At 52.2% G+C, this 18,913-nt stretch overlaps 1 protein-coding gene across 2 annotated transcripts; it reads right to left on the bottom strand.

Moving 5' to 3' along the window:
* Positions 1-3,583: 3,583 nt before the first annotated feature.
* Positions 3,584-17,709, bottom strand: HROB (homologous recombination factor with OB-fold). 2 transcript variants are annotated; one of them, XM_046676322.1, is made up of 10 exons: positions 17,551-17,709; positions 16,551-16,601; positions 12,475-13,650; positions 11,162-11,245; positions 10,026-10,166; positions 8,818-8,926; positions 8,543-8,691; positions 8,058-8,183; positions 6,601-6,718; positions 3,584-4,374 (listed from the first exon to the last, which is right to left on the bottom strand). In XM_046676322.1, the coding sequence occupies exons 1-10, from the start codon at positions 17,551-17,553 to the stop codon at positions 4,283-4,285; spliced, it is 2,049 nt and encodes a 682-aa protein (XP_046532278.1). In that variant the 5' UTR covers positions 17,554-17,709; the 3' UTR covers positions 3,584-4,282. The 2 variants fall into 2 exon arrangements, with proteins under 2 accessions (XP_046532278.1, XP_046532279.1); XM_046676323.1 differs by having other exon boundaries at positions 8,543-8,628.
* Positions 17,710-18,913: the final 1,204 nt, after the last annotated feature.

Genomic DNA, 18,913 nt, shown 5'->3' with positions numbered 1-18,913 from the left:
ATGTGCGGCAACGTGCACATGTGTGCACGGGGCTTTACAGTATTTAAGCCACTCATATCCATCTTCACTCCCACGGCCGCACTTCCCGGCTCGCCAAAGTAAACGGTAAGCTTGGTTTTGACAAAAAATTATATGTGATCAGGCTAATTTATCACAGTTGAACACCTCTGAGACGGGTGGTCTTGTGTCTGTTTTATCAATGAGGAACTTAAGCCTTAACAAGATAAAACTACTGGCTCAAGGTCACAGCTTGTGAGGGGTGGAGCCAGGACTAGGACCCCAGTTGGCCTGACTCCACAGATGGTGCACTTTGGCTCCAGCTCCTGAGGTCACGCGAGGGCGAAGACAGTTGTGAGAGCCTGTCCCCACCCTCCAGGCAGGACAGCGTCATCTCTAGAAACTGCCTTCAGTGAGTCTTGTTTCCCCCTCTCCCACCAGCTCCTAAAAGGGCTCACGTGCCTGCCTGAGGGCCAAGGGGCTGGCCTCGCACCTCTGGGGACTCCAGCCACAGAGACTTTCAAGCCACAAACTCATTCACTCTGAGGAGAAAGCGGCTCTGCTTCCAGGAGCCTCTAGGGGGAGGAATAAGGCCATGAAACAGCAACAGCTGGTGTGGCTGCTAAGCCAGGGAAGGGGAGGGTGGGAGGGATGACAGCCCCGCCTCAGAAGCTCTCCTAACCCTGCCACTCACCCATTGTGCTGGTGGGCCGGCTCTCGGCCCCTCGGCCCCTCAGGGTTGGCCTAGCCCCATCCCGCCCTGGCTGCAGGCCATAGCTGTTCTGTCTCCCAGCACTGCGGGCTCCTCCTGGCTCCCAGGTCGGCTGTGCTTCCCCTCCTCCACCGTCCCCCGGCCCCACAGCAGCCTGCTCAGTTGTCGCTGACTTTTTCCTCGCCCTGGTCCCCTCACATGAAGTTTCAGCTCCCGTTCTCACATTTTCAGTCACTATCTCAGTGCCTTGAACCTGGACTAGCCCAGCCTCCTGCTTGGTGTTCCTTCCTCTGGCCACAACCCCTCTGCTCCACTGCCCAAATGGAATGATCTAAAATGGCCACTTCCCTACTTTGAAAACTTCTGCTGACTTCCAACACCTGCCCTCCCCAACTCAGCCCAGTTTCTTGGTTCGGCCTCACATCACGTGGCGTTCTCATCACAGCTCCTCACCCTTCACTGCCGTTCCCTCTCACGTGGCTCTCTCTGCTTGTGATTCCCCTCTGATTCCTTCCTCAAAGGTCACCTGCTCTGGGAGACATCCGTGCAGTTCCAGCCACCCCCACTCCGTGCTCCTGAAGGACTGTGCACTTCATGAAGCACCTGTCTCAACGAGCTGCAGATGACAGTAGGCAGTGCTAGATGCGGGCTCCAGAGCAGGCCTGAGTTTATTCAGCTGGGTTTCTGGTACCCAGCAGGGCCCAGCGCACAGGTCCTGACGTGGTGTTTGGGAGCACTTGGCTTGTAGCGGGCTGGCCTCTTCCATGTAGGGCATCGACTGAGGGCCCCTGTTCTCTGCCAGAGCAAACACTCATCCGCCTGCCCCAGTGGGTGGCAGCAGCCTGGGCTGTTTCCGGCACTGGCCTTCCCCTGCTGTTCACCCACTCTGGCCCCAGCTTCTTGGTGCTGTTCCAGGGTGGGTGATCCCAGAGGAGGAATGAGATCATGCACAGCAAGGGCTAGGAGATCCTCAGAGAAAGGTGCCTCTATGAACGCAGCTGTGAGTAACCCTGTTGGAACCCATTTGGTGTTTTAACTGCCCCGCCAACGGCCTGGTTGAGCACCCACAGCTGGGTTCCCAGGGTTGGGAGCTGGCAGGGCTGGGTGGGGTCAAGAAGGGCCAAGGTAGGGGTGGGTGTCCCTTTCCTCTGGAGGCACACAGCAGTCATGATGTGTGGGGCCTGAGGCTGTGCTGACCTCCCCAGCCTCTCTGCGGCCTTCTTGTCACACAGGCCTGAAGGTGCTCTGATTATAGCTCAGTCCCCAGAGAGACCATGTCTTCTGTCTCCTGTCCTTAACCTCAACTTTCTGAGGGCAGAAAAACTGTCTTTAGTGTCAACTTCTTGAGTCCTTTACTTCAACCCACACATGAGCCCACAGGGAGCTCAGAGCCCGTGGGGTGATGAAGCCCACCACAAGAAACCAGGACGTCAGTCAGGACCGTGAGCAGTAGAGACTAGGGCTCGAGGGGTTGAGTGGGGAAGGGCGCTGCAGGCCAGGGGCACGGGCTGGTTTAGGTGCAGGAAGACCACACGCCTTAGGTGAACTCTAGCCCAGATCTAAGCTGCATAGGCAGAGCTGGGGAGTTAGCTGTGTGTGGAAGAGAACGAAGTGCTGGTCTGCTCAGGTGGGAAGAACACATGGGCGTGTGAAGGGGCCAGGGTGCTGGGGTAGTAGCCCCTTCTTGCTCCTGGGCTTGGGACACAAAGGCTTCCAGAATGGGCCCTGCTGCAACCAGCAGCCAGCTGAACATGGAGTTCTTAGAGCACTTGCTCACTTCAGCCTTACACCTAGGATCCATGGGGGCAGCTTCTCTTTGGGAAAAGGGAGATTAAAGCCTTCCCCAGGGCAGTGCCAAGCCCACCAGAGGCCCCCGACTCCCAGCTGCTTGGTGAAGGCTGAGGCGGAGGCAGGCGAGGCTGGCGGTCAAACTGGGGTCTTCAGCCCACACCCCCCACCATGAGTTCGGAGAATCTTGCTTTCTTCCCTTCATTCTAGAAAGGAAAACAAGGTTGGCAACTTGGTATAATGAGACCTTTTACACCCCGCCTGTGCCCCTTGTCCAAGTCTGGTCTGAAAGGTAGTAAAGAGAAGCTACAGTGACGAAGAGTTGCTTGGCAACAAAATAAATAAAGTAGTGCTGGATTACAACCCAAAGTATAAAATACCCTGAGTCCATGCTGATACAAAGGAGTGACTGAATAAAAGTGAGAGAGAACAGACTAATCTCCCATGCAGAAGAATCCAAATGATCCATGCAGATACTCTACCCTTAGGAGGTGGAGCCTGACTCCTCATGCCTGCGTGTGGGCTGCACAGTGACTGCCTTCCATAGAGTACCACATAGAAAGGGGGAAGAGAGAAGAGCAACTCACAGGAGAGAAACCTGACAAACCTGACAAACCCTGCCTCAGTGAGGTGAGCAAGGTCAGCGTCAACCCTTGATATGACGTGACGAGAACAGCACCTTCCCTCTGTGGTCTCCCTCCCCAAAACACATAGCCCCAGTTTAGTCAAGAAAAAACATCAGACAAATCTCAACAGAGGGACAACCTACAATATACCTCACCCATCCTCCTCACAGCTGTCAAGGTCATTAAAAAGCAAGGAAAGTCTGAGAAACCGCACAGCCAAGAGGACCCTAAAGACACATGATGACTAAATGTAACATGGGATCCTGGAACAGAAAAAGGACATCAGGGGAAAACTGAGCAATGTGAATAAAGTATGGAGTTCAGTTAATAATAATATATCAGTACTGGTTCTTTAATTGTGACAAATCTACCATACCAATGTAAGATGGCAATAATAGAGGAAACTGCGGGTGGGGTATATGGGAACTCCCTGTAATATCTTTGCAATAATTCTGTAAATCTAAAACTGTCTGAAAGAAAAAGTTCATAAAAAAAAAAAGAGAGCGAGATCGAGAAAGCAAATGAATAGCTTGGCTCTGCCCTGGCCAAGCACCACAGGTAGGATAGACAGGACAAGGAGCAGCGAGGGTGGGAAGGAGAGGGAGGCGGGGGAAACAGGCAGCTGCTTTATTTCAGAACAAGACACCACAGCCACACCCCTGCTCCCACACCTGGCAGCCACGGGCACAGGCGAGCTGAGCAGCTACAGGCCTCAGGAGACAAAGCCGAGGGAAGTCTGAGGATGTTCCTTCCCTGTCCAGAGGGACAGGTGGCCACTGCTGTGGTGTGGCTCCTTCGGCTCCTCAGCTGTCCAGGGACGAGGGAGTAAAGGGACTAGGCCCAATGTCCTCTAAAGTCGAGCTGAGGGGGGAATGTGACATAGCTTCCCCGTCGGCAGGAGGAGAAGAAAGGAGACACTCAAGGACTTGGAGGCGCAGGGCTAGAGGGCCCTCCTGGGCCGAGTTCTGGTGTGCCAAAGTAAGTCAAAAGTGATGGCAGTGCAGAACCTGAGGGACGTTGTTGGGGAAAGTGTCCATGGTGGGAACAACCACAGAAGCCCCGAGCTTTGTCTATGCTCCAGTTGCGCTGGTCTTCCTCTCTCCCTTGGACACAATCACAGAGGACCAGTGCCTTGTTTGGACACTGAGAGGCTGCCTGCTCATGGTGGGTGCCCTGCCTCGTGGCAGTCCCAGCTGCTGGTCCCACAGAAGAAGTCCTCAGGGAGTTCGCTCAGGAGTCCATCCAGGTCATCTGCAGGGTGATGGAGATGCTGGGGAGACTTAGTGGCAACATTAGGGCTCCACGTGACTCAGGTCCAGAGCTCCGACCCTTCACAAGGGCCTGGACCTGGCTACACAGTTGGGGGGGGGGGCTCCCCCAGGCAGTGGCGTCTGTGCTAATAGGCCTGAGGCTGGCCTGACTTCCATCTTCCCTCTGCTCTCCACACACCCACACACAACAAAAGGCAGGGGCAAAACGCCCAGGCCATTCTGCTAAGAAAGAGGCTTCCCCTGGGCCTCAATGGTTCCTCTCTTTCCGTCCAGAGGCACAGTGCCTGAGCAGGAAGGCTTCAGAGGTCCCCCAGTGCAACCCCCTCATTGGACCGAGGGAGAAACAAGCCAAGAAAAGTCATTAGATGCATTCAGAATCACACAGTTCATTAATCCGGTTTCTTATCTGAAGAGTGGGAGATGACATCACCCCTTTCCCCGAAGTGCCGTTGTGGGCGTAGGGAAGGAAAGTAACTATTCCTGACTGCAGTTCTCAGATGGGGCGCTTATGTCTGAGGACTTGGAAGGAGAGCTGACCTCAGGAATCCCTAGTGCTACTATTATTAACAATAGTTGCTAACACTTACTGAGTGCTTGCTCTGCGCCAGGCACAGGGCCACCCCCGTTATACTCATCACTTCATTTGCGTCCCACAGTACCCCTTCCTAGGGCATCTCGGGGTAGTCCTGTTACAGTCCCCACTTTACCTGAGAGAACGGGGCTTAAAGAGGTCAAACACCTTGCCCAAGGGGAGCACACTCAGGCTCTCTCTGATGCCAGAGTCACGGCTTCCAACCAGAACACTCCTGCTTACTGGATGGGATCAGGCAGCCCAGGAGCAAGTCAGACGGCAAACTACACCTCAGAGCCCAGCTCCCAGTCTGGCACAGAGCATTCGATCAACACTGCTGCTGGAAGGATGGAAGTTAGTTTGGGGGCGTTCAAAATTTAATGAAGGTGACCAGCACTGTACTCAGGGAAGGACTGGAATTTGATTATAACAAAAGAAGCTGCCCCTAACTGCACGATGACTCTGTGGAGAAACACTAGTTCAATGAAGGGGAACGAGCAGTTGGTGTGGGCCTAGGAAACTGGGAATCAGAGTAAGAATTAGTGTTTGTGCCTCCAAGCCCTGTCAGCTACCACCAGCAGCTGCCTCTTGACAGGTCTGTCCCTACAGTGGAGATGTGACACGAACCACAGTATTCTAAAGGCAACTCTTCTCACTCTTATTCCGTGACCACCAGCAACCTTCTGATGGTGGTTTGGCCTGTCATCAAGCTTACTTACAAAAGGAGAGTACAAGATTCCAGAGAGGATTCCAGCATAAGGGATACTTTTTCATAGGATATAAATAAATGGGCTTTACTATATAATAAATTGGTTTACTGCAAATTTGGTTAATGTGGAGACACCCACCCATCATCCCATGAACTTTGGGGCCAGGCAGGGTTGAATTTATGGAATCAAAAAGCTAAGGACCAGGGGGCTGGCCCCATGGCTGAGTGGTTAAGTTCATGCGCTCCGTTGTGGCAGCCCGGGGTTTCACGGGTTCGAATCCTGGGCGCGGACACGACACCACTCATCAGGCCATGCTGAGGCGGCGTCCCACATGCCACAGCTAAAAGGACCCACAACTAAAAAAAAATACACAACTATGTACCTGAGAGCTTTGGGGAGAAAAAGGAAAAATAAAGCTAAGGGCCAGACTTGGACTGTCAGCTTCACCTGGTAATGCTGCCTCCTGAGGAACAAATCGGCCTTCCCCTAACGGGTCTGTATTTGGGCCCCTCAGGTCTGCATCGTGGTCCTGCCCTCACCACGTGGATATCTGACTCCTCAGCACTGCCTGGGGGGCCTCTGAGCTTAGTCAAGATGGGGAATCTGCCTCTGCAGTCTGGCCATCAGCCCACCGGGGACTCAGGTGTGGCACAAGGGTGTACCAGGCCATCTCCTCCTGTGGCTACCAGCACTTGCCCTGGAAACGGAGGAAACTTGGGGCTCGCACCCTATGTGCTTTACGTGGCCCCTATCACACTGTGAGTTACTTTGTGGCCTGCAGCCTTGCTAGAGAAGACATCTCATCTGATTTCTATGAGATTCTGTAAAATCCACAGATTCACAGAAGGAGGAATAAGATACAGCCAGAAGAATCACGTGGAAAGAGGAGAACCTCTATTGCTCCTGGGTGGGCCGACTGCCTTACCTGCTTCTGGGAGTTCTTCCTCAGGGGGTGCCCCTGCCTCTGGGCTCTGTGCTGTTCTGAGGCCTTTCCTGGGCTTCTCAGTCTCATGCTGGAGGCTGCCGTGGAAGCGTCCTGGATCCTGGCGACAGAGGATCCGGTTACCACTGCCTGTGGGCCTGAAATCTCTCTGGACACTACCATCTCCACCCAGACAACCTCAAAGAAATAGGACAAAGGAGTGTGGCAGGGGCCAGCCACCCAGGCCGTGCTGCAGGGAGGGAGCTGAAACGCCAAACACCTCAAACAGCAGAGAATTAAAAAAATAAAACAAAAACAAAAGGCTTTCTTGACTGATTTTGTCTCCTAATTCTGTTGGTGTCTGATGTCTTCGGGAATCTATACAGCTGGAGCAGAGAGCCAAGGGACCACTCAGGAACATGCTGAGTGGTTAGCCTGGAATGAAGAATTAGCTGTTAACAATTCCCAAACTAGCTAATATATGGATAGGTTATTAAAATTAGTCATTAAACTGTTAACCATGGTTATCCCTGGAGAATGGGCGTGGGGAAGGGTGTTTTATGTTTTGCTTTATTCTGTACCATTTCAATACTTTTCAGTAAGTACGGATGACTTGAAATTTAAAGGGAAATAAAGATGAGTTTTTAGAAGCGGAGTGATTTTGAGCGAATGTAGGTTAAGTGGAAAGATGAGGGAAATAGAAGTAGCAAGTTAGACTCAAAGGTGTAACTCGAGTAGCAGTCATCGAGTCTAACCCGCTCATTTTATAGATGAAGCAACAGCAGGGGAGGGACAGGACTTGCCCAAGGTCACATTACAAATTACCAGCAGAGCAGGAACGTGACTCAGAGCTCCTGACCCCCCAGCCAGGCCATGCCAACAGTCCAGGATCCCAGGGAGGGTGGGGGTGGCCAGAGGGGGCGCTGTGTGCCAAGTCAACGCCAGGCTCTGCACTCTCACCCTGGAGTAGAGCTGCCTGGAACCCCAGTCTCCTTCAGTTCCCAAACCGGGTGCGCCCTCACCTAGCAGAGACGGAGGCTGGGAGGGAAGCTGCAGAGCAAGTGCTGGCTCACCTGGCAGGCCATTGCTAGCTCACTGTTCTCTGCACTGCCACCTGTAGCAGAGCTGACCCTTAATCACTTACTGAGAGCCACCACCCCCTGGTGGACCCTAAACTTGGTTAGTTCTCAAGTGACTCCTATCTTCTCTGATGTTCAAGCCTGCCATCAGACACTCAGGGATCACCAAGAAGCCAGCTGCTCCTCCAGGTCCTGTTACTGTGCCATCTGGCAGGCGGCTAGACTACAGACAGGAGGAGATAGCCGTCCCCAAAGGCATCACTTCACCTCAGGGCAACCGCTCCCTTCACACCTCTGCTCCAGGGTGGAGGAGGGGAAGAAATCAGAAGATCTAGGCAGAAAGCGGCTCTACCAGTCCCCATTCCATCCTGCTCCTCTTACCTCGGGGAAGGGCTGAGACGGCTTGAAGAAGTTCCCATCCCCAGAATCTGGGCTGTAAATGTGGACCAGGTTGTTGGGGGTCACATTGAGGTAGTGATTTCGGAGTGAAGGAGAAAACACTCCAATCTGGAATCAAGGAAGTGGAAGGTCAATGCCCTGACAGAGCACTAGGTGCCACCTGCTCCCCACCTGCCTCTCCCTTGGTGGCCTCTGCACTAGGGTCACACAAATTGCTCCTGCCCCAGCCCTGGTGCCAGAGTAGAACCACGTACCACACCCTCCTCTCCTCACAGAACCCCTTATCCCCATCCACCCCCGAAGAATGGAGTCAGGCCTTCGCTCAGCTCCAGTAAGCCAGTGTCTAGCACCAGCCCAGTCACTCCTTGCCTGGGTACTGGGAGGGAAGGCAGACAGACAGATAACTTGGGGGCCTTTCCTAGGGCAGAAGGGGTAGAGAGCAGGTCCCCACTTGGAGCTCCCCATACCTGCTTTAGCAGCAGCACTGAGCCAGGCTTCAGCTCATTCTGGCGTGTCTCAAGCAGCAACCTATGCACTGTGCCCTGCATCTCTCCTGCAAACACCACACAGCCCATCAGTCTCAGGGTCAAGGGTAGCACAGCAACTGGTTTGGGCCCTGGGTGAGAAGTGGGCTGCTCAATGCCTCAATTTTCCCATCTGCAAATGGGGAGGGTGACTCCTCCTCCCCTCCTTATCTCAACAGAGGCCATTCATGAGACGCTCCCAGGACCTAACTCCTCACCCGTGGGGTCCTTGAAAACCACACTGGCGTCCATTGTGCTCCGAGTCAGGGACTTGATCATCACCGCCATGTTGGGGACCTTATTCCTGGGAAGCTGCTTCAGGGCTGCCTGGTTACAAGGAGAGGCATGTGCTGAGCCAACCATGTCCCATCTGTAAGGTCCCCATGTGTGCCAGGGCACACCAGGGAGTGGGAGGGGGCAGAGTACAGGTGTGGTGAAACAGACTTCCTTTGTGGAGGGCAAAGGGGCAGTTTAAAGGGCTCAACTCACCTCCTTCTGGCAGACTCGAAGCTGACAGGTCCTTCATTTCTCTCCTGCTGCCTCCTTTCTTTTGTGTGTATATATATATATTTTTTTTTTTTTTTTTGAGGAAGATTAGCCCTGAGCTAATATCTACTGCCAATCCTCCTCTTTTTGCTAAGGAAGACTGATTCTGAGCTAACATCCGTGCCCATCTTCCTCTACTTTATATGTGGGACGCCTACCACAGCATGGCTTGCCAAGCAGTGCCATGTCCATACCGGGGATCCAAACTGGCGAAACCTGGGCCGCCAAAGGGGAACATGCGAACTTAACTGCTGCACCACTGGGCCGGCCCCCTTTTGTGTATATTTTTATATAGTGCTCCATCATGGCAGGCCATGGGCAGGGATATGTTAGCACATGTACTAACATGTGCCTGCACGTGACCCTTGACCTCTGGGGAGCTCTAAGGGTAGCAGTGTGCTCACCCCACCCCATCCAGGGCCTAGATGTGCAGAGACATGTCCATAACCGACTCACCTTCTGCCTGTGCCCAATACTGTGGATAGTAGTGAAAAGGCAGGTGAGTAGGAGATACAACCAAAGGGACTTGGTGCTGCCGTTCAGAGGCCAGCCTGGGGTCAGAGGCAGCAGACAGATAGCCCCTTTCTGAAGGTGGAGTAGGCAGCAGCGAAAGGGATAAAAATGGTCTCCCTGTTGGGGCTGGCCCCGTGGCCGAGCAGTTAAGTTTGTGTGCTCTGCTGAGGCAGCCCAGGGTTTCGCCAGTTTGAATCCTGGGTGCGGACATGGCACCACTCAAGCCATACTGAGGCAGCATCCCACATGCCACAACTAGAAGGACCCAGAACTAAGAATATACAACTATGTACCAGGGGGATTTGGGCAGAAAAAGGAGGAAAAAAAAGAGGTCTTCCCTTTGGGCCTTGGCACCCAGGACTCTTACCTTCCGCAGCACCATGACGATGCTATAGGTACAGAGGAAGCAGGTGGGGTCTCTCTCATCCAGGCCCAGAGCAGATTTCATGGTCAGCCAGGGCCCTCGCCCAAAATCCTCCTCCACCGCTGCCTGGGAGCTAGTAACGATCTGGCACCACAGAGCAGAGGGGGAGCCTGCATTAATGAGTGCACCATGCCATTGACCTTGACTGAAACAGGATGAGGGGTGGGAGAGGAAGGACAAATTCCCTATAGTATAGTGGCCACAGTCTCTCCTTTCATTTATCTCCAAGGTCAGAAAACGGTATGTAAAATGTTGTTTCGCATCACATCTTTCACTTAGGAGCAATAGCAAAAGTGCTCTATATTTTCTTTTATTTTAAATCAGGTCCTGACTTCACACTGAAGCAAAAGGCTATCCGTGCCTGTTTCTTGTCATAGACTTGAAAAGTCTTAGGGCTAGGAAGCCCCCACATACATTTAAGGGCTTCCAGAGTGCCTTAGCCATTTTGAAACAGTTATATTTTATTTGGGATGCCTCTGGCTTTAACTATTAACCTCCCTTTATCAAAATATGCTTTGAATTCAGATGAGTATTTGCTGCTTTGGATCTGAAATGGACTGGTAGATCTACGGAGCTGCAGCAAAGAGAAAAACTGTTAGAAAGAATTAAAAACAAAAGTGATTCTGAGGGCAGAGCAGGTCAACCAGAATCCCAGGGAGGAGGGACGCTGGGTCTCACCCACCAAAACGGAACCCACTGGAGGCAAGATGAAGGCAGATCCTTTCCAGCTCAATTCCCAGAAACCTGAGAGGAAGGGTTTCCGAGATACAATTTCCTGATATTTATTACACTCTCCTCCCTGAGGGAAGATGGAGTTAGCTGGGCCTTTCTTTCTTAGATGGGAAAGAAGGCTGGACCCATGACCTTGGTTAACGCCTGGTTGGCATCAGGCTAGCCTTCACTTTATGCCAGTAAAATGCCACCTCCCCAAACTGCCTTCTCCAAATGTTCTTTGGTGTGTGACCCCAGGAAAAAGGTCTGGCAGCATCAACCCTGATACTTAACTCCTGAAACATGGAGGGATGGCCTTCACTCTTAAATGATGCCCAGAAAGTTAACATTTGCACAGAATTAGTTACCTCTGTCCGGAACTTAGCCAAAGCACCATGAGTTGGAGTCTGGGGCGTAGAAACCATGATCTCCTCCAGATTTTTCTCACTGTGCTATGAGGGGAGAAAGAAGAAGAAGGCGAGAGCAAGCTCAGCAGCTGTTATTTACAAGTACAGCTTCTTGTCTGGGTTACATAATGAGTTCAGGAAACTATCAGGGACAATTAACACATATTACATCTCTCCCAACGAAGTCTCAGGAGCCTCATTGGCAGCTCAAAAAAGACGCTTTGGGGATCGTTATGGGAATGTGGGGAAGCTGGAGCAGGCCCAGGAGCAAAGCCCAGGGCTTCCTGAAGGTGCCAATGACCTGAATAGAGAGGTCTGTGACATGCAAAGGGGCAGCTTTCCCCAAATCCCTTCTCAGGGACCTAAGCCTTCACTCCAGAGATCCAGCCCAGGAAGAATGTAGGTGGCCTTCTTGGATTTCTCTTAAATGCTAGGGAAGAGCAAGTAAAAGGTAGAAATTATTTCAAACCTCCTTAAAATGCAAGCAGAGGGGTGCACCTACCACAACCAGACCAGATTCTCAGAGTTCAATAATCTGGGATCTGATCCAAGAGTAGGCTGATGGATCCTGTCCCTCCACCACTGCTGAAATCCAAACTGGCAGCACAGCCACAACTTTCCCATGTTGACCCCACCCACCAGCCACATCCAAGAGCACTCATGCCTCTGTGCCTTTGCATATGCCACTGTTAGAATGTCCTCCAGAGCACAGCCTTGCAACACACACCTGTTAACCTCCTATTCGTCCTTCAAATCCCACTCAGCAAGTTCAAGGAGCCCAAGATCTCCCCATCATCCAGGGAATGACCTCTATTCACACTGTGCATTTTATGTATAATCGCTTGTTCACGTCTGCTTCTTCCACTACATGGTAAGCTCCTTAGGACAGCAACTATTTCTATTTTAATCTCTGCATTCTCAGTTCCAAGCAAATTTCCCAACACATACAAATCCTTAGCAAATATAGGTGAATGCATCTTCCAGCCCCAGTGCCAGCAAACAGTAGGCGCTCAATAAATGAATGAAAATTGTGAAGTTCTCAGAGCCTTAAGCACCTCTCTCATGTGTGGTTTTTCAAGCATTCAATTCTTCCTTCCCACATCCTCTTGACTCCTTCCACAGCTCTGAAAACCCTCCCTGTCTGCACTTCCTTCCTTCACCTCCCAGGAGTAAAGATATTCTAGGACTGGACAGTGCTGGAACTCTGCTTCTCTCCCTTGCTCCCCAACGTGCTCGACAGCTGTGGCTTCTGGCAGAGAGAAGCCGTCACTCACCTGGTGAGGCAGGATCCCTGCTGGGCCAGGGAAACGGCGTGTCTTGGTGCGGGTGGAGGTGCGGGTGGGCTGCTGGGGTGTCCGGTTGGCAGCAGTGACCAGCTGCACCAAGTGGTTGGTAACGACGGGCGTCTGCAGAGCTGCTTGGGGAACCGGGGAGGAATGGGAGCTCTTTAGGGTGCCGAAAGGAGACTTGGCAGAACACACTGGAGCTCGGGGTTGTACGGGCCCCCGAGGAAACGATGCGGAGGTAGGCCTTGAGGGAGGAGAACAGCTTGAGTTGGGAGTTCGTGGTCCAGGAAAACGAGCTTTGCCACTTAAGCGGGCATTTGGAGACTGGAATGGCTGACTGGGGAAACGATTTTGAGGGCTGCGCTGAACAGGCCCGCAAGCAGCTTGGAGAGGCTGGGGTGCTCGAAGAAGGGGACCTTTGGAACAGACTTCCCAGGGGGGTTGCTGAGCAGGAACTGTTGAGGCGGTTGGGACAGGAAGGTTACCCACGGCACCAGGGCTCAAGCAGGGCTGTGGAGTCCTACAGTGAACAGGGCCTAGAGGCTCATTCTCCGCTGACATGATACCACGTACATGGATGGCAGGCATGGGTCCCTTTTGGCAAGATCTGCTCAGATCAGCTCCCCGGGCCTTTTTAGCCAATACTGAGTCCTCCTGCTGCCAGGTGGGCAGGATTCTTGTGGCCTCACCGCTAATTCCACGTTCCAGCTCTGGGCCAGGCCCCTCCAGCTCCATGCTTGCCAGGACCTTATCAAATTCATCTTGTTCAGACCCCTCAAAGCCACCAATCACCTGCTGTTGGCTCTCGAAGGTGAGCAGAGGGTGGGAGGCTGAGAACTGGGGTCTTGCTGGCTGTTTGAACACTTCTGTCAAGGTCACTTTTCTCGGATTGCCAGTCCAGCTGCTGGAAGTCAAGACAGGCCTTAGGGGGGCTGTTCCTGTGGAAGGTGGACCCCTGGAGGCCTTCGGCATGCTGGAGGTAGAAAGGCGGAGTCCCAGGGCTGGCAGGCCCAAGGCCTCTGAAGGAGCAGTGGAACATGATGGCAGCTGCCTGGAAGACTGTGCCTGCACAGTCTCCTGTGGCCTGGAAGAGACAGGTCTCAGGCACCCGGCATTCACACCGGCAAACTGGTTCTCTGCATCCTCCACGGCAGACAAGAAATCCTACAAACAAGCAGAGACAGTGGGTCTTGGCATCTGGAAATCAAGAAACACTCTGCTTTTACTGTTTCAGGCATGCGGTGTGTATGCATGGCTACACACAAGCAAGAGACCAAGGCGTGAAAGGTAATGGTGGAGACTTCCACTCCCTTGACCTTGCCCATGAGCCCACCACCAGGCTTCTACGAGAAACATTCGAAGGTTAAGTCTTCAGGTAGCAGGGCCAGCCCAATGGCACAGCAGTTAAGTTCACATGCTCCGCTTCTCAGCGGCCCAGTGTTCGCCGGTTCGGATCCCGGGTGTGGACATGGCACTGCTTGGCACACCATGCTGTGGTAGGCGTCCCACATATAAAGTAGAGGAAGATAGGCACGGATGTTAGCTCATGGCCAGGCTTCCTCAGCAAAAAGAGGAGGACTGGCAGTAGTTAGCTCAGGGCTAATCTTCCTCAAAAAAAAAAAAAAAAGTCTTCAGGTAGCTTCTCTCTCTTTCTTTAATCTCAGTTTGAGGGGGTATTTTGTGGGGGCGGGGGGGACACAGCTGGGGGCGCAGCAGGAGAAGCAAATGCACCAGGGTACCAAGGAGTCAAACACATCACCCAAGGTCACACAGCCATCTCAAAGAAGCACTTTCTGGTGTCCAGCCTATGCAAAAGGCGTCTATCTAGCTGGTTGTGCTGCCTGTCCTCCACCCGCTCCTCACCCCACCACACACACACACACAGGGCCTTTAGTAAACCAGGGAGGCCTTGGATCCAGCAAAATAGGCAGAAGTTAAATATAGCTTTTCAGGCAAGTTAAATTAAGTATGGATTCCAGTTGGGAAGCAAGGTGAGATTGACACCTTCAAGAGCAACAGACCTGTTCTGAGGGTGTTTTTGAGTCAGAACTGCTGATTTAACTGACAGGAAAGTCCCCTCCACCCCCACCCCCTGCTGCCGCATTGGATTGTCTGGGCTGAGGAAGGTTTTCTCCTGCTTCGTGTATAATCAGGAGAGCAGCGTAACCCAGTAGGCCCACCTGAGGACTTGGCAATAATAACAACATCAGAATTACAGCAGCAGCACAATGCTGACGACCCTGGGGGTTGACGGATCGCTTTTTTCCTGAAGAGCTCACTCTCAGACATGAGGTGATCTGCCTTGGGAAGGGAGAAAGGGACTGGTCATGGAACAGAAACTTGAGTTGTCAGAGTCCTTCGCTCTTAATTCCATTCCCAGCCTAGCAGTCCTACCATCACCTGGTAAGACCCAAGAGGGTCACTTTAACAGTCACTTTCTCAGGCTGTAATTACGCATCTCCAAAGCTGAAAGACAAAGACAAGGACACATTTCCTTGACAAAGCTGGCAATTTGGGACTATTTGTAAAAAAAAAAAACATCTAACATTTGAAACCTCACTGGGTGCCAGGCTCCATGTAAACATTTTACCAGAATCCTCTTAATGAGTTCTCACAATGGCCCTATAAATAGGTACTATTTTTTTTTAAGATTTTATTTTTCCTTTTTCTCCCCAAAGCCCCCCAGTACATAGTTGTATATTTTTAGTTGTGGATCCTTCTAGTTGTGGCATGTGGGATGCTGCCTCAGCATGGCTTGATGAGCGATGCCATGTCCGCGCCCAGGATTTGAACAGGTGAAACCCTGGGCTGCCAAAGGGGAGCCGACCCCCTGAATAGGTACTATTATTATTCCTGTTTTATGGATGGAGAAACTGAGACTCAGAGAGGTTATGTAACTTCACAGAACCAGGACTAATCCATGTGTCCTTGTCACTATATCTTAGCCCCTCAATGAACGAGGCAGCCAGAGATTGGTTTTGAAGAGTCTGAGGAAGGTGTATGTTTCCCTTCAAACCTCAGGCCCCAAAAGCCTCAAAGGAAGGGGAGCGTAGGGTGACGCTGCCAGCAGAGTCCCGAGTGCACCATTCACCACCATACTAGGCACAAATTAGATGCCTAATTTTTCTAAACATGATTCTTAAAGCAAAGCACTGGGAGACAAAAAGTAGATCTGAATGGCTTGTCATCAATAAAATAGAGCAATTCTATTCTATAAATGTAGTTTAGTAGTTTCCATGCATGTTAGACTGGAGTCAGCAGGCCAGGACCTCATTGTGGCTGTTGGTGCTATATTCTTAAGCAAGTTAATTTTCCTTTTGGGGCTTTATTCACTTAAATCCTGCCTCTTTCTGAAAAGGATTTGAGGTAGCAATTTTGGGCCTCCAGATGAAACTATATTCATTGGATCTGAGCAGGAAGAGAGCTGTAGAGATCGCTAGTTCAGTGGTCTCTGGTTGCACCCAGAGATTAGAAGTACCCCTGCCTGGGCCCATCTCCAGAAATTCTGATTTAATGGGTATGTCATAGGGCCTCGAGAGGGGTGATTCTAATGTGCCAGCTTCAGATCTAGTCTAATCTCTCATCTTCTGAGGAGGGAGAGAGAAGCAAAGAGCATTTGAGGCAGAACGCCCTTTATATTGCAGAAGAGGAAATGCAAGGCCAAGGAATGAAGTAATTTGCCCTGGCTCATGTGACCAGTTGGTGACCCCAGGCCTCCTGCTGTTCAGTAACTGTGCTGTCTTTGGCTTTCCGTAAACTCTTCCCACCTCAAGTATGTCATCATGAAAGTGAATCAAATCATGCACATGACACAGCTTCCAGACAAGGGCCCTTATAATTTAAGGTATGACAATTAGGCAGCTCATCTCTCTGGTTTTTATTTGATTCTAAGACAGTTAAGCAGGTTGTTTACGTTCTCATCATTTCTCAGTCTCTCACAGACAAAAAGATGTATGTGTCAAGTAAAAGGAGACTGGGGCAGACTGCCCAAAATGTTCTGGCCTCGGTGTTTACATACATCTTAAGGCCTCCTCTGCCATCTCTGATCACCAACACTTCCTTACCTCATCTTCAAACTCCTCTTCCACAGCAAACAGCTTCTGCAAACTGCATGCCTGAAAGGAAAACAAAGCAATTGAGGTTGGAGGAGAAACACTGTTTGCAAGTACATTCTGTCCTCTCTATGCTTCTTCCCAATTCTAACAAGACCATCAGGTGTACCGTTTTTTGCTAGTGTTGGGGGAGGAATAAGGGATGAGGAGAGAAGAGATGACATTTACTTAAAGACTTAGATGATTTAGAATCCTTTCTGGTAAAATAATTCCCTCGGGTCCATCAGCATTAATCTTGGAAGACGGGGGAGGAGGCAAAGGAAACGCTGCCGAAGGGAGCAAAGGTCATTCTTTAGACTCAGCACTGTGCACATGGGCCTAAGGATTTTGCCACATCCCAAGCGTTTGGCCTGAGGAACCTTTGTCAAACATATGAGACGCTACCACAAAGCCAAGAATGCCCAAAAAGTGGCCTTGTTTCTGAAAGCCAAGCCAGGGGTTTCCTTCTATCTAATTCAACGCCCAAAGCCTAGGGTCCAGGAGGGTGGGAAGCTCCAGTCCACAGTTCCTTCCTTCTAGGCAGCAGGGCTGCTGTGGTCAGCTCTTAGACGTGTGTCAAACCCGGAGCCAGGGGCTGCGCCTAACCCCAGATGCCAAAGCAGCAAGAGCTGCAGTTAGGGATCCCTACCCGCAAGGTCCAAGGGTCAGGATGGACGGGTTGTGGGGAGGGAGGGGGTCGGGCTCAGGAGGCATGACGTTGAGCGCACGGGGAAGGATGAACAGGAGTTCGCCAAGAAGGGATAGAAGGCAACAGGAGGGAAACTGAGGCCCAGAGGGAGGTGAGAGGAGAGCCTTCCCAGGGTCTCAGCTAGAGCCCAGGTGTCCCTCCGCAGCCCCCAGCTCTCACCAAACCCTAACCCGGCCCCGGCCCTGCGGCTTGCACGGGTGAGGGGCTGGAGCCCGGGAACGCGGCGCGGGGACCAGGCGGCCCGGCGGCCGAGCGCGGCTTTACCATGGAGACGGCGGGCTGGCCCGGCAGGCCCCCCTCGAGGGGTCGCCGGGGCCTTGGACTTGGCCAGGGGGAGGGTCGGGATCCGGGCGACGGTGTCTCCGGGGTAAGGTCGGAGAGGTCCCCGCGACCCAGGCAGGAGCCGAGGGAGGGCCGCCGTGACCGCCGCCCTAGGCCGCATTCGAAGCCGCCGCCACTCCAGCGTCTCCGCCCTCTTAAAGGGGCGGGCCTCTTTCTATCCCGCCGACACAAAGGCCCTCCGTCCGCCAGTCTTCCGCCCTGGCCTTAAAGGGAAATGGATGAGCGCTCGGTCGCCCCCCAGCGGCCCCTCGGGGCCGGTCGGCTAGTTTAACACGTGTTCAGGTGAGAGCAAGGCTGGGAATCCTGGACCCATTACTCCCAATCCTGCCCACCCTGCTTTCTGGCGTTAAGCACACTGCGGACTGGATACTAGAGCTTGACTCTCATTCACACCAGAATCCACCCCGATGGTTGTCTGTCTGTTCATCTAACAATCCGTTCATCTAGCAACACATTTTTATTAGCATCCCTCCCCTGTCACACTCGATTTCCTTCTCAGCACTTTTCCATAATTTAAAATTGTCTTGGTTTACATCTTCATCGTGTGTCGTCCTCACTAGAATATGAGCTCCATGAGGGCAGGGGCCTTGTCTGGCTTGTTCAACTCTGTATCCCCAGCACTTAGCCCAGCGCTCAATAGAGTTATTGAATGACAATGACTACTATGTTTCGGGTTCAGTGCTTGACACTGGGGATAGAGAAATGAATAAGACTCCTTGTGCCCTCAAGTTCACAAACAAGTCAGGGAGATACAGATCAAAAGATGGAGTCCAGGAGACTTGTGCAGAGAGATGGGCAGGGGCCCAGTGACCTGAGAAGGCCAGCTTTTGTCACTAAAGCCTGCTGTGGTTACTGACCCTCAGTCCAGCCTCAGTTTTCCTTTTTGCTTGTCATGAGAGAGCTAGTCAGAGTGACAGCTAGGGCTGCATAGTTTTAAGGACTCAAAAGGCAGGAGGAAGGTAGCTGACTGGAGTTCTTAATGATCTGATCTGGACCAACCCTGGATCTTCCCAAGGGTGGCCTGGCCTGGCCTCACTTCCGGGCAGCCTGTGGCTTCCATCGTAGCTTTATGTGGACCAGTTAACCTGTCAAACGTCAGAATGGAGGCCAGAATGGAGATGGGAAAGGGAACCTGGACCCTTAACTCTCATTCAAGTTACGAATTCCCTCAAGGCCTCTGTGCTTCTGAGCTAGGGGACAAAACCCCCACCCTCCCATATACAGGCCTCCTCTCCTCACAGGAATCCCAAGTGCTGCTCATTCTGCCCAGCTGGGAGACCCAGGG

The sequence above is a fragment of the Equus quagga genome, chromosome 11 (assembly GCF_021613505.1).
Source record: "Equus quagga isolate Etosha38 chromosome 11, UCLA_HA_Equagga_1.0, whole genome shotgun sequence".
Lineage (NCBI taxonomy): Eukaryota > Metazoa > Chordata > Mammalia > Perissodactyla > Equidae > Equus > Equus quagga.
The sequence above is the reverse complement of the archived record's forward strand: the minus strand, read 5'-3'. Positions and strand labels throughout refer to the sequence as shown.

Bases quoted from the DNA above. Each gene is read 5' to 3' on its own strand.
- HROB (XM_046676322.1), bottom strand. The intron at 10,167-11,161 runs GTAACTAATTCT...CTGTGGTGCCAG, and splicing joins TGGCTAAGTTCCGGACAGAG to ATCGTTACTAGCTCCCAGGC. The intron at 8,184-8,542 runs GTATGGGGAGCT...CCTTGATTCCAG, and splicing joins CAGTGCTGCTGCTAAAGCAG to ATTGGAGTGTTTTCTCCTTC.